At 33.4% G+C, this 15954-nt stretch overlaps 1 protein-coding gene across 2 annotated transcripts in view; it reads left to right on the top strand.

Moving 5' to 3' along the window:
• The window catches only part of HACE1 (HECT domain and ankyrin repeat containing E3 ubiquitin protein ligase 1), a 63360-nt gene that overhangs the window by 13930 nt on the left and 33476 nt on the right, over positions 1–15954 (top strand). The window contains exons 6-11 of one of the 2 annotated variants that reach the window (XM_012724253.1): positions 2312–2443; positions 5358–5440; positions 7369–7465; positions 8305–8406; positions 9090–9163; positions 12441–12591. In XM_012724253.1, coding sequence (XP_012579707.1) covers positions 2312–2443; positions 5358–5440; positions 7369–7465; positions 8305–8406; positions 9090–9163; positions 12441–12591 — 639 coding nt within the window. Of the gene's footprint in view, positions 1–2311; positions 2444–5357; positions 5441–7368; positions 7466–8304; positions 8407–9056; positions 9164–12440; positions 12592–15954 lie in introns of both variants that reach the window. The other variant, XM_004673731.2, reaches the window with a different exon arrangement.

Genomic DNA, 15954 nt, shown 5'->3' with positions numbered 1-15954 from the left:
TGGGTTGATTTTCTGTAAAGATAATCAATATGATCTGCAAATAGTGGCTCTTCCAATTTGTATACATTCTGTTTTTGTTTCTTGCCTTGTTGCAGCTTAAGACAATTAAAGAATTTAGTTTTCTAAATTCTTCATGACCAAACTTGCCCTGAGCTTTGTAAATAGGCCTATAATATGTAATGTATTGGTTGATTTTCAGGCTTGCTTAACAGTTGTCTGGAATGTCTGTCATCATACTGAAGAGTCCTTTTGCCTCGCTTTTTTTAATATAAATTGTATTTCTGTTTTTACTGACAACTTCTTTATCACTTCGCTAGAGCTCATTCTCAACTAGTTAACTAAGAAAGGCTGCATGGGAGATAAATTTATTGACAATTTGCACGACTGGCTATTATTTGATTCTTTTAATCTGTCTAGTTTCATAATTGATAACTGATAATAAATAACTGATAACTGATAATTGATAGCTTATAATAAAATTCTAGGCTAAACATACGTTTTCCCTCATAGTTTAAAAAGTATTGCTTTATTTCTTCTATCTCTCCGCTTGAAAGTTTGCTGCCACTTTAACTCTTGATTCATTCCATGAAACGCATTTTGGTTTTTCTCTCTGGAAACATACTAAATCAAGTTTGCCCTTAGAGTTCTTTAATTTCATGGTTGTTTGTATTAGTCTGAATTAATTTTATCCAGTTAGTTAGGTTATATTGACATTTTGTCAATCTGGAGACTCATGTAAACATGATGTCCTGAAAAAATTTCATAAGTTATTTCTTTGATGATTTCCACTCTTCTGTTTTCTTCTTTTTGAATTCCTGTTATTTGAATACTGAAAAGCTTTTGTAAAGCTGTCTGAATGAATGAGGTTTGTAAATAGTGGTTACTTCACTGTTGGATGATATACTTGGGCCTTTACCTTCAGCATTGTTCCTAATGTCAGTTTCTTTAGACATTTGCCCTTTAGTTGATTGGTTTGCTCAAACTTCTTCCCACTGCCAGGAAGATATTATCATTCTGGACTGTGGTTAGAGGAGATTTCTTCAGGATCTCAGTATTCAGTGTAAACTTGCTTTGTCTTCTTTTTTCAGGGTGATATTCTTGTGTGAGTGTGCCTGTATTTCCTTAGAGACTGTTTTCCAAGCTTCTTATATTCTGTAAGATTGAGTTTATATTTTGTAAGATCAGCATAGTGATGAGTTGAAGAGGAATGGGGATTTAAGTGTCTGAATGTTATTAAATAAACATCTTTCTGTCTTCACCCTTATTTTAGTAGGTGCAGGGTACTTACTCTTCATCTATGAGACTTTTGGGAGTTCTATGCTCTGAATTACCTTTCTTGACTTTTTTTTCTGGTTTTGGTTTGAGTTTTTTTCCTGACAAGTCAAACAAAAACTTCTAAGCTTCCCTAAATTTGTTGTTATTGTAGTATTAAAAAAATATATTTTTACTATATGTATTTTTTAGAATTATGTTTACTGAGGAAAAGTTGATTTACACTGATGCTTGTTATTTGTAGGTTTAAACCTCTACAAATGTGTATTTTCATACCATGCCAACCATTAGTGGCCCAATAATCCTCCACTGTGTTCTATTAAAGCAAAACCCATCACTCCCCTCACCACTCCCAACCCGCCCACCTTCCCTTCTGGTTTTAAAAATCTTAATGGGTCTGTACTTTAAGAAAAACTATTCTTTACTCTGGTTTCAGTGGTGTTTGTGGAAGCCCGTGTTTAGTCAGCCATTGTAAAACAGAACTTTCATTATATATTTTTAAATGGGAAAAAAATTAAATATAAAATGCACTGAAACTATAGTAAAAAGTTTTAACATTATTTTTGGTAGTAGATTTACATGTGTTTGATTTATTTTTTATTCTCTCCATGTAATTTATTATTTATATATGATTTCTATGTTACTTGTAAAATATCCAAATGAAATGATATCTTCTGTGTTACTTTTAAACTTACGTTTGCTTTTGGGGAAGGAAAAAAAATATACCAATTTTCTAGAGACAAACTGCATAGATTCCAGAGTCATCTGAGAGGCAAAGAGTATTTGGTAATGATAGGTCTTGGGTACTTAACTTTTATGAAACATGGAGGGTTTGATTTTGAAATACATGGTAGCTACATCTTAATGCATACTTTACCCCATAAAAAAATAGGAAAATAGTCAATGGGCTTAAATTTAAATTTTAATCTTGAGTTTGCATAGCATGCTTACTGCAGTTGAGACTTATAGCATTATTTACCTGCTATTTTTATGTGAAACACTTGGAACATTAATGTTAAGTAACTTAATGACTGCACAGATACACTGGCTGGCTGTGAATGGGCGGACGGAACTACTCCATGACCTTGTGCAACATGTCAGTGATGTCGATGTTGAGGATGCGATGGGGCAGACAGCACTGCATGTGGCCTGCCAGAATGGTCACAAGACGGTAAACTCCTCAAGAAGACTTTAAATTATGCTGCATTTATTTATGATAACTTTGAATTTATGAAAAGTTTTTCACTGTGCATAATTTGTAACAAAATATCATACCAAAATATTAACATTTTCTATATAATTTAAGCTTCTTGTAAACTTATTCTACATGCATGGAAAGAATGGAAAATCATGCTTTTAAGTCTTAAAATATTTTAATTTGGATTTCAATTATATATTTGATTCATAGAGTTTAATCGCTGGATATACTGAAATTGTAAATATGACATGTACATAGACAATTTCAAGAAGTATATTCTGCTTTCACTTTTATCTAGTGACTTTCAACTTTTTTTGACAGAAAGAGTTGTTGGAATTAGTAAAGAATGTGAACACTGTCATGGCTGAAATAGCTTAACTTGGATGATCATAGTTTTCTTGTCTTCAAATCTGAGGCAGGTACTAAAGGGAAAGTTGTTACCTTAGAGTTCAGAGTCTCTATATAATTTAGATGCACTGGTTTCTGAAGAAGACCTGTATGAACCAGTCATTGGTAAAGAATTGGTCATTTTCCTTAAGGCATAAGTTATGCATTTCTGTTTAGTTCGGTCACCAGAATTATCACTAACAAAATATAAAACAAAGATACTTTTGTGTTGTTTGGCCTTTTAGGAAATGATAATACAACAAGTCAGATTTTTACTTGTAGTTTATTTTTATTTTTTTTTTTAAAGATTTTATTTTATTTGTGCATACAGAACTGGGATACAGGCCAGAGATGTGGAGGGTGAGAGAATTCACCAGAGACAGAGTGGAGTGCAGAACAGGCAGATCAATGAAATACACTGCTGAGGGGAGCTGCGGGCGGGTCAGGAGAGGTCTGCCACGCCATGCGGTCACCTCCGGGGCAGGCAGGAATCGAACTCATGAGGAAGCAGCTTTAGATTCTCAGTGCTGTGCTTTAACCCGCTGAGCCACCAGGGAGGGCCTTTACTTGTAGTTTTAATACTGAAATCATTATTCCATTTTTTGATCAGCTGATAAAGTAGAACTGGATTTCTTGTGATTAACAGTATTGGGCACAGGTGGTCTTGGTTAATCACTGCCTTCTAGTAAATGACTTCTGAGATTGACCTAGACATTGGCTTTGTATATTAGTTTTCCACTCAGGATATTTTTAATCACTTGAAAAGTCATGCAATCTGTTGAAAACACGTTTCTCTTCAAGGATCTTTTGACCATCTGAAAATCCCCTTTCAGTGCTTTTCTTTCTAGGTTACTTCCCCAGTTTTTAGTTCTGTGAGGAGGAAGACCCTTATTCTATTTAGGAATAAGGAGAGTAGTTTTTTTTTTTTTTTTTAAATGGGGAGGGTTGGGATCAACATTTGAAATTCTGATTTTTTTATAGACGTATTTTGTTTAAAAACATATTTTTGCCTAATTGAAACATATAAAGTGAGTTTATTGTAATTTTTTTGAGTTTATTGTAATTTTAAAACTTATGTGTGGTAAGCAGCTATCAGTCACATACTTAAATTGGTATAGTTTCACATTTCTACTAAGCTTTAAACTGCTGAGCTTGATTTTTGCAAGTACGCGAGAAACCAAAATAATTTAAAACAAGAATTCTGATTACTTGTAAATCAAAGTTACGTTTTCTGATTTCTGGTTTATGGACATAGTGAACAGCTTTTACAGTCTAGGGGATTAGGGTTAAGAACTTTGCTGAAACAAATTGAGTCCATATTTGTCATAGAGAATCATAATTGCTTTTCAGAATAGCAGTAATTATCAGTTAGCAAATGATGTTTTCAATTTCTTTTGTCTCTTGGTTCTCCTGTTATACTAGAATGTAAGCTTCATGAGGGCATAAATTCTTATTCATTTTGTTTGCTGCTTTAACTTCAGCAGATGAAGTAGTTCCTAACACACAATAGACATTGATGTTTTTGTTGAAAAATGTAGTCAAATACAGGATCAGTTTTGGCCAGTTTTTTCCTGCCATTTTCTTTCCATATTTGAATGTTTATCACTTTTTTAATACCTTTATATAAAGTGTATATTGGTAGTACTGATTTTTATAGAATGTAATATTTCTATCTATTGCTGAAAACCTCTGCTTTTGAGAATTCTTACAGATTTTAGTAGTTGGATCTGTAGCTTATTATCTGGTTTTGTTTTACCTTATTCTTCTGTATAATTTAAAATCCTCAAATAGTATTGTTTCTTTAAGAGTTTTTATGTATTCACTTTAACTTAATATCAAACTCCTCTACCTGAATTTTATTAGTGTCAATGTAATTATGTTTTGTATACATAATAGTTAACATATATTGGGATTTTTTAAGTATTCTGTGATTCAGATTACCTGTGACTTTCTTGCTCCTCCTCCTATTATGCCATTAATTACTAAATGGCTGAATTTTCTTCCTTTTCCAGAATTTTTTGCAAAAAGACATTGGCAAACATTTTTTAAATTAAAGATTGATTACTTTTTACTAATTTTATTGCTGCAGTACAATTTTGTATCCTTCACATTAAAATGACTTTATATGTGTGTCTAGACCAGAACTATCCAGTTACTAGTCACATATGGCTATTTCAGTTTAAATGTAATTTAATAAAATACTGAGTTCCTCAGCTACATTAGCCACATTTCAAGTCTTTGATAGCTATAGTGATTTTCTAGAGTCTTTCCTGACTAATGCAGTTTATATTACATTGCTAATTCCACATGGATGGTGTAGTGCCTGAGAGACTCAGAGCTCACTAAAAAGTTAATTCAGTCAGTTATCAAGATTGTCTTGTTCCTATTTGTTTTTCTCAGTGTCTTGAGTTTTGGTGGAAACTTTTCTTATATGGATTACTTTTATTTGACTTCTCTGGCTATAATTTTAATTATTCCTCCCTCTTCCCCTCCCCCCCAGACAGTGCAATGTTTGTTAGACAGTGGTGCCGATATTAACAGACCAAATGTATCTGGAGCTACTCCACTATACTTTGCTTGCAGGTATGACATTTTATATCTCCAAATTGTTCTCATTAAACGACATTGTATATATATTATACTATCAAACACAAATATTTGTGTATATTTTCTAAAGCTATCCTGTTTTCCCTCAAATACTATTCTCCCTTTGAAGGTAAAGTATAGTTTTATTATTCTGTCATTTAACTGCGTAAGGAAAGTGTTTTTTTTATTGCTAGTCGTAGGGGAAACTTTTGATGAACTAGATTAAGTTTTATGATTAGTTAATATGTAATAAAAATGAACATGCTAATAATCAAGTGATTTTCATAGTTTATTACTTGATCTTAGCCAAAAGGACAAAGTGTGACCATATTCTCTTTACTGAGTGACCAGATCAGTTACAAGAAAAGCTATTAATGTATGCCTTGGTCCAAAGCCTTGCCTTTACTTTCTTTCTTTTTAAAGATTTATTTATTTATGAATACAGAACTGAGGTAGAAGCCAGAGATTCAGGGGCAATGAGAGGATTCACCAGAGACAGAGTGGGGAGCAGAACAGGACAAATTCACAAAGTACACTGCTGAGGGGAACAGTGGGTGGGTTAGGGGAGGTCTGCTATGCTGTGTGGATCACCTCTGGGGTGGGGAATCAAACTTGCACAGAAGTGGTTATGGCTAGCTTGCAGTGCTGTGTCCTAACCTGTTGCGCCACCAGGGAGGGCCCTCTTTATTTTTATTTTTAAAGAGTTATTTATTTATGCATACAGAATGGGGTACAGAGGTGCAGGGGTGGTAAGAGGATTGACCAGAGATAGAGTGGGGAGCAGAACAGGCAGATTGATGAAGTATACTGCTGAGGGGAGCAGTGAACGAGACAGGAGAGGTCTGCTGTGCCACGTGGGTCACCTCCCTGACCAGGGATTGAACTTGTGTTGAAGTGGCTGTGGCTAGTTTCATAGTGCTATGCTTCAACCTGCTGCACCACCAAGGAGAGCCCATTGTCTTTACTTTCTGTGTATTTGTAATTTTTTAAACTGTCTTGAATTATTCTAGTTGCATATTAAGTTTTGCATTGTTGTACTTCTCTACATTTTCTTGATTCACCCATGTAATATACATGGTTAACATTCATCACATACTATGCGTTATTATCAGCATTAGTGGTACAATGATAAAGTCCTTAAGGAACTAACAACATAATAATTACATGCTTACCATCACACATACGTGAGTGCATATAAGCGCTCACGTACACTCACGTATACACACACACAATATTCAAAATACAGTAGTAATTCTCTCAGGTTTAGATGATATGAATTATCATATTTATTTAGGACCTTAAATTCAGCTACAGTAAGCTAGTAATAGAACAATCAGAGACAATGAGGTATGTGAATAAGAGTCATTCAAGGTTAAATTCAACATTGTCCACAGAAGTCAAACTGAGTAGTCTGAGAGAATGAAGTTGGAAGCTAATGTTTTTTGGCTACTTTGCCCCCATTTTCTTACTTTGCTATTTGTTGTTTTTCTTCCTTCCTTTTTAGAGCTTTTGACAAAGTAGTAAAATACTATAAAATGTACTCTTGTTTTTGTATAGAGGACTTTTGTTTTTTGAACTAAGAAGTTTGGAGACTTAGACGTGTGTGATAGGAAGAAGGTAAGCTAGAGTTGAGAAGGAATTGATTGGCGCATAAGCCCGAGTGGCATCTACTTGGCCCAGAATGGCATGCTGTATTGCAGGTAGTATGTCCCATGTTCATGTCTAAGATTTAGATAATTATCTTATCCATATATTGAAGGTAGGACTTAACATTGGGAAGTTTTCCTTATTGCTGAGGATATAGTTTAATCTTCCTCGTTTATAAAATTAGTCTTATGCTGAGTCATAATAATTGTCCATATTTAATAGAGAAAGGCTTTAAATTAAAAATGCTCAATTTTTAACTTGGGACTATTTCTGTACAGTCATGGTCAGAGAGACACAGCACAGATTCTTCTACTGCGAGGAGCCAAATATCTACCAGACAAAAATGGAGTAACTCCTCTGGATTTATGTGTACAGGTATGTTGTTAGTGTATATTCCTAGCCCCTTAACTTACTTTCTTTTGCCCCTTAACTTTATAGACTCTAAGACTGGTAAGGATCATCTTTTTCCACAAGTGAGAGAAGATTAAATTGAGCAAATTATGATCTGTAAAAGGAATGTGGCTTAGAATGAAATAAGATATATATATTGGTCTTCGTCCTTGTTCTTGGCATAAGATCTTCTAAGATCTTTGCTATCTCCTGAGGAATATATGTCTTTCTGAATAAGTAGCTGAATGTCCAGAGACATCAGGATGAGGGCTTGTTGCCAGAAGAACCAACATATGATTAGAATGCTGCCCTACCCTTCACTGCTGGGGCAGAGAGACAGAACGGTTACCAGTGGACTAAATCACCAATGATTTAATCATCCTAAACAATGAGTTTTGAAGGGCTTCCTCGTTGGTGAATACATGTAAAGGCTGGGAGGTTGGCATGTCCAGGGAGGGGCCATGGGAGCACTGGCCCCTTTTCATAGACCTTGCCCTACGCATCTGTTCTGTTTGGCTATTTCTGGTTTGTCTCTTTTATAATAAACAGTTAATAGTAAGTAAGGCTTTTTTTTAACTTTTGTGAGGTGTTTTAGCAAATTATTGAGTAAGGAGGAGGTTGTAGAAACTCTAAAGTAGGGGGCAGACTTGTGGGGTCTACATATAACTCTGGGCAGTATCAGAATTGAATTAAATTGTAGGAGGCCACAGAGAACTGGAGAATTGCTTGATGTGTAAATTAGGTATCAAACATGTTGTATGCAGAGGAAATAATTTCCCTTTAGTAACTTTTTAAATGTAGATAATTTTAAATCTTGTTTTCAGGGTGGATATGGAGAGACTTGTGAAGTATTAATTCAATATCACCCTAGACTTTTTCAGACAATTATTCAAATGACACAAAATGAAGATCTCCGAGAAAACATGGTAATGTAATTTTGCTGGTACCTTGTAAATGAACTAGCTTAATTCATGCATAGGGGATACAGCATTTTACAAATATGCTTGGCAATTTTATTTCAGCTATTTTTAATAAGTTAAATTTGCTTACCTGCTTTTTAAGATAGATATTAATTATATAACTATTTATAAACTTGGTATAACTATTTGACTCTGTGAGTCTCCTGTCCTTTTAGTCTTTAGTTTCTCCTTAAGAAAATTAGAAATGTCTCCATAGGTACAAGAAGCAAGCCACAGTGAAAATTCACATGATTGGTAGTCACAAATTTACTGAGCTCTGCGTTTGTAATAGCTCTATACTACTCTTTGAAAGATGACAAAGGTTAAACTTCTTTTAAGTTTCCGAAGCTAGAATTAATTTTCCGTAAATAAATTTGGTGATTTTTCTCCTTTCTCTTTATTTTTATTGCTTTTTTTACATGGGTAATTTTGAGCAATGATTATATGTCATCTTTTCTCTCTTTTACTTTTTGAATATATGCAAGGCAAAATTAAATGCAAAGAACTCAATTGCAGCTCTTTGACTTTAGAATACTTATTAAACTGTTATCTGTTTAATTTTTTAATAGAATAATGGATTATTATATAATCACTTTTTTTATTGATTAAATATTTAGTTACGGCAAGTTCTGGAACATTTGTCTCAGCAGAGTGAAAGTCAGTACTTAAAGATTCTAACAAGCCTTGCTGAAGTTGCCACAACAAATGGTCATAAACTGCTTAGGTAAGTGTTTCCCTATAAGCAAATCAATAGATAGCAATATCTGTCAGCTTTGTCTCTTAGGTTTTCCTGGGAATAGTTCATTTTGTTGGATGTTTTTTGTCAGCGGTATTTGCTGACCCTTATTATCTGTTTGTTTTTTCTTAAAGAACCAGGGCAATCAAATATTTCTGAAGAAATTTTAGTTTCTTCAGATAAAAATAGAGAGGATTTAAGTGGATTTGGGCTGATGTGTCTAGCATTTTATAAAATGATTGCTTTGTCTATTCAGGTCAGTGAAACATACATAAAGAAGATTCAAAAAAAGTAGAATTATGATCATTGATTTATAAAACATGGCACAGATTATTATTACTCTTCAGTCTCTCAGGGTGCCCTCATAATGTCCATAGAGTTTTCTCCCTGAATTATCCCCCTCAGTTCAGTTCTTTATTCTTTCTAAAGCATTGAGGGATTTTAATGACTCATCACTAAGTGTGGAATTAATTTATTTTATTTTACTTGGATTGATAAGTATTGCGTGTTACTTTCAACTATACTTTTTTAAGCCACCCCAGTAGCCATTCAGAAATGGTTAATGTGTTATTATTTATTGGCTTAGAATTTTGGCTTCTACTTTGAAATTTTCTTTTCACTTTTAATACATTCACATGCTTAGAATAGGTTGTGTTTTTCGCTCAACCTATATAGTTGCAACTGGACACTCTTCCTCCAAACTTCATATTGCTTTTGTAAATCAGTTACAATGTCAAATAAAATTATATTAATCCTTTCTTTCTATCTTGTTTTGAACTTTTCATATATTTCACACCAGGATCACATTCTGCACTATTTCTTAAAAGGACCTTTGCTAAGTCCCTTCACGGTACTGGAGTCATCTTGACTTCTAGTAGTCATTTAAATCTTTCTTCAGCAGTAATAATATACCACCTGCTAATTAAAAATACAAAACACAGCTCTGTCTCCAGATATATTTTAGACTGTAGAAGTCATTGATTTCCAGCTGTATGTAATGCTTTCCTCTTTCATTTGACTAGACCCTTTGTAAGATTCTGACATGCTAATTGAAATCATGGGGTGTGGAGTCATCCAGACTAGACAGTTAAGTCTAGACTTCACATTTACTGTGTGACCTTCTGCAGTTAACTCTTGAGAGTTTTCCCTTTATCTCCTTTCATCTAATACTATTTTTGAGTTTCCGTTACCCATCAGTCCCTCTGTTAGGTGATTGTGAATAAAATAGACAAGAGCTCACCCTGTATTTAATTCACATTCTAGTTAATATTTTATCTCTTTGTTGGAAGATAGTAATAAATATTTAAAAAAAAAAGATTTTTAAAATCTTTTAAAAATGGGTATGGGCCAGCATGGGGAGCTGGGGAGGGCAAGAGGATCCACCAGAGACTGAGTGGGTAACAGAGCAGGTAGATTGGCTAAAATACACTGCTGAGGGGAGCAGGGGGCAGGACAGGAGAGGTCTGCCACACTACTTGGGTCATCTCTGTCAGGGGATTGAACTCAGGCTGCAGTGGCTGCAGATATCTTCATAGCGAGGCCTTTTAACCCCTTGTGCCCCAGGGAGTGTCCTGGTACTAAATATTTTAAATAAGCAAGAATGAAATAAATAAGAATGAAATGCTAAGGTGTTGTAAAATGTCAAGCATTGGATTGGCAAAATAGAGATGATGGCTATATCATTAAGATATAGTTGACACTGACAGAAGTATGATAATTAATTATGATATTCAGATTCTAGTGTGTAAGAAAATACTTCTTACCTTAAGGTAACTCGTAAAGTGTTCCCCAATCAGATACTTAATCATATTTGCATATGTGGTAATATTGCATACAAAATAAAATTTATGCCTATCTCATAGAATTTGAAACATTATAGTTAACTTGTCTAAAAACTTCAGCACACTGAAAATGCCCTCTGATTTGGCACCTGTCAAGCTGTAATACTTGGAAGGAGACACCTCCATTAGTAATTCTTATCTTTACAATGTTAAATAACGACACTTAACATTTTAAAGGATCAAAATGCCACAGGGGAAGATTTTAATGAACTGGGTAAAATGCATTTAGAAAAGATAGGACCATAGGGTAAACTTTGATGATTAAATTTACATACCCATACCATTATGCCCAGAAGTTTATACAACATTTTCCTTTGGTAGGTATTGCAATTGTAATACAAGGTTAACTATGGTTAGGGTTTTCAACATAACTTGGTTGTATAGCAAAAAATATTTTTTAAGATCTGTCCTTTCAATATAGATTTGACTTAACTCCTATAGCTTAAGGAAGAATAATGATTGATTTTCATAATATGGGATTCCTAGGGTTTTCTGATTTGTCAAAGAAAGTTTATATTGTGTTCAATATGATTTGAGTCATCTTTTTATGTTATTTGATGGGGTATGTCTGTGTGTGTGTTTATCATTAGATAATCCGTTTTAGAACTATCCTGATGTATATAGTAACTTGAACACTCTTCAGTTTATGTAAGTTCTATATATGAACAGGTGCTTACCATTCTGGGGTGAGAGGGCTATTGAAGTATGAATAAAACAAGAAGAGATGTTAGCTCCTTTGCTAAAACAATTGAATTTGTTTCAATTGATTCAGTCTAAGAATACAATCAACATTTCTACTATTGCTTCTCTGTGAAATAGACTGAGTTCTAAAGAAAAGCTTTAATTTACAAAATATGGTTTTGGAAGTGAAACGTGGATATTTCCTTGAAGTTGGCATTTCAAGAAACCAACTGTTATGCAGTGATGAATTACTTCTTTATATTTTATGCTTTGGACATTGGTTGCTTAAAAAATACCTGGTGTCTTAGGGGTTAAAGTCTCGGTGTTATCAAACTATCATCAGCCACTGTGACATGAGTTTGATCCCTGGCCAGGGAGGTGGCCCACATGGCACAGCAGACTTCCCTGTTGCTCCCCCCTCAGCAGTGTGTTCCAGTAGACCTGTCTGTTTTGCTCTCCCTCTGTCTTTGGTGAAGCCTCTCACATGTCTCCTCTCTCCTCATCTCAGACCAGTTCTTGAATGCATACATTAAAAAAAAAAAAAAAACTTAAAAAAATTAGTGATTAAAACTTGCAATCAAAATAATGTATTTTGGTAAATTCCTGTTAAACATTCCATCCTTACCATGATAAGAAAGGAGTTTTACTTATTTTATGAAACAGTTGGCCAGTATGATTTGAAATAAGTATTTTAGGATATACTTTGTTTTACTTCATCTAATCTGTTCATTTTTTTTTTCTAGCTTATCTAGCAATTATGATGCTCAGATGAAGAGCCTTTTAAGGATTGTGAGGATATTTTGTCATGTCTTTCGAATAGGCCCATCTTCTCCCAGTAATGGAATTGATATGGGCTACAATGGAAATAAAACTCCAAGAAGCCAGGTGTTTAAGGTCAGAAAAGTATATGACATTGTTAGGAGGATAGACATAAAAGAGATGACTTGGACAAGCATGTATTCATTAATCAGGAACCTCATTAACAGGACATAAGTTTGCTTTATACCCATATCACTTGTTAAATTAGGTGTTCCTTTCTCCTGTGTTTATTCAGCAGCAGGTCTTAATTGGTTAGCTTTCCTATATTTTTCTTACAAATAAAATTTTAATTTTATTAGTGTTTTATTCTAAGGGTGAAGATATTTAATGTTTAAATCTAATTTTATAGCTGATGTTTAAATCTAAGATTACTTTCATTTACTGGGTTTACTAAAAAGTCCTACAGATCACTCTGGGGGAATACTTGCAATATTTTCATAAATTATTTTGTATTGCTTAGTTGCTGTTGCTTTGTAGTCAAATTTATGGATTGAAAATCCTTGAAAGAGTGATACCATATAAAATCTAACACTGTGTTGCTACTTACATAAAATTAAAATTTTATGAGGTAGACAAATGAACATGGCTGTAATTGCTAATGTTCATGCTTTTTCTGCCATATTTTTAGGCTTCGGACAAATGTGTAATTTAGCAGCTTTCCATGTTTCTTTTTAATGTATTTCAACAATTTTCATAGCGTAAAATTCTCTTGTGTTCGTGAAGACTTATATTTCTTTGAACAATGTTTTGAGTGTAAATATAGGTGACTTGTTCAAAAAATGATGCTCTCATGTCATGTGCTATTTCCTTGAAAGTAGCTTGTGACTGACAGCTTTACTGTGAAAATTTTAAACTACAACAGTGGTCTATGCTAAGTGTTTGTTTTCTTACATAGGAAAATTTGGCCAGATCATTGCAAGCATATTGACACTAGTAAATTCTAGTAGATAGAATCTATACACACTACATTATATAAACTAGTTTATAGATTCAAGTAGACGTCCTTTGCAGGTGTATTGACACTAATAGATTCTTTAATACCTAGATTAGGTGTGATAGTTATTTAGAGAGGTATAGTGTCTGCTGTCTGTTACCTGGTTTAACTTTTTAGTTATTGTCAGAATTTTCAGCTCTGTATGTTTGTGTGTATTTTCTTCTTTTTTTTTTTCCTATTCTGCCACCTTCTGGAAGGTGAAAGTTGTGCATCTTCCTATAATTCAAATTTTGGCTTTTTCACATACCTTCTTGAACACTAGCTAGAAGTGATTGCTTATTCTTTTATACAACTTACATCTAAATTATTAACCCACTGTTCATCAGAGCTGCTTTTAATGAGTTTTACTGCTCACATGTTTGCATTACATGATATTCTTACTGTGTTCTGGCATGATTTACACTTTCAGTTAACTGAATGTACTCCTGATTTGATCCTTTCTGTTCATTTATGATGATGACTAGAAAATAAAATTAGGTATAGATATAGTTCCCAGTATTCAAATTCAAATTGTGTTTATACTGTACACACTACATATATAGTTTACTCACTATTAACTGTATTTTTTGTTGTTAAAATTTGAATATCTCATCTGTTCTCTAATGATTACAGAATATAAGTATTTTTTTTTTAGAAAAAATTTATTTATTTATGCATCAAAAACTGGGGTACAGGCCAGAGGCATGGTAGGTGAGAAAGTTCACCAGAGACAGAGTGGGGAGCAGAACAGGGGTATCTACTCAAATACACTGCTGAAGGGAGCAGTGGGAGAGAAAGGAAGGTCTACTGCACTATGTGGGTCACCCACCCACATAGTGGATCAAACAGTGAAGATAGCTTCATAGTGCTGCAACTTAACCCCTTGCACTCCAGGGAGGCCCTAGCAGAGAATATAAGTATGTTTTAAGTAGCCTGTCTAAGGCTTCTAATGCTTGATTTAAATGTTAGTTTTCTACCTAGCTAGTCAGTAAGTAATTACATAGAAAAGAATATAATTTTTTCTTTCAGCTTATTTTTTATAGAATCCATACTGTTTTAGTTTGTCATATATAAATGATATATGTGTTTCTGTGTCTCTCTGTGTAAAAAGTTCTTTCCTTCTTTATTTCATTTGTTAGTATCTTTGTTATTGTAAGGTATTTTCTGCATCATTGACAACAGCATTTGACTCTGACCACCTACTCTCTTTTAAATTTTGTCCTTTTCACTTTGGTAAAGCATCTTATTACAAAGCTTGGCTAATTTTTAAAAACATCGATTAAGTAATAGTCCTGTCTTATCTATTTTAGGAATTAAATGTGGATTCATTAGAGAGTGAAAAAAATATAATTATAAAAGTGGAAAAAATATTGTCATTATATAAGGTCTTCTTTGCATTGCTGGGTGATTTCTGTGTAAAAATCTTAGCCATTTGCTGAATTGTTCCTGTGTTAGGCGGGAAATAACCATTTTAATTTTTACCACATTTTGTTTAAAGTAGCAATTGATCCCTACTTTCCATTTCATTAAGTAGGTACTTTTAGCATGTTACTTTATTGTTAGGATAGATTAATGGGTTTTCCATTAAGAATGAGTGGGTTTATAGGCCATGTGTTTTTAGTAGGTGAAATTGTTTAACATCCTGTTATTAGTTTTTTGATTTATTTTAGAAGTATTTCAAGTTAATGTTAACACTTAGCCATTTTTTTGAGTGTTAAGGGATTTTTATCTAGTACTTTAGAATTTTGGAGAATCTGATGGAGAAGGTAGTTCTGGTTATTAGGGCAGGGTGAGCATTGGGAAGAAAATTTAGATTTCTTCAATCTTGTTGTGTTCTTTATTTTGTGATTAGTAAGCTGTAACGGTTAATGGTTTCATAGAATTATTATTGGAAACATTTGAAAACAAAATCATTGAGAAACTTAAGTTTAAGAGCTTGTTTTGTATTGTGGCTTTTGACTATCAACTTGAGCATTTTTAGACTAATAGAGGATTTCATGATACTGTTAATAAACTTGTATTAGCTATATTAGTTGTGCTTTCCTGTCACATATATACCTTACTTCAGCACTTAGGTCTCAAAAAGTTTTTCTAATTGTCCTGCAGGTTTTGGATTATGTATTTTAATTTTGAAATATAACTTCAAATGTTTTAAATATCTTGCATAATAGTCCTATCATTGTTTCTAAATGTAGACTATAATTCTGTGAAGATCACTCAAATATGAAATGCAGCAGTATTTTCAGTGTCAAGATGCCTGCTACTATTTCCATAATTTTGACTCAATTTTTAGTAATAATTGGTATGTACTTCGCTTTGTATCCTATCTATGTTTTATCATCATTTATGAATATAGAAAGTATAGCTATGGATATCAATGGTTTATTTTTAATTTCTGAAATTTACTTCAGTTCTTTTTGTGACTGCTATCGTAGTAAAGTTGTTCTCACAGTATTCTTGTTATT

Source organism: Condylura cristata, unplaced genomic scaffold (genome assembly GCF_000260355.1).
Source record: "Condylura cristata isolate star-nosed mole 26May11 unplaced genomic scaffold, ConCri1.0 scaffold00001, whole genome shotgun sequence".
Taxonomy (NCBI): domain Eukaryota; kingdom Metazoa; phylum Chordata; class Mammalia; order Eulipotyphla; family Talpidae; genus Condylura; species Condylura cristata.
The sequence above is the reverse complement of the archived record's forward strand: the minus strand, read 5'-3'. Positions and strand labels throughout refer to the sequence as shown.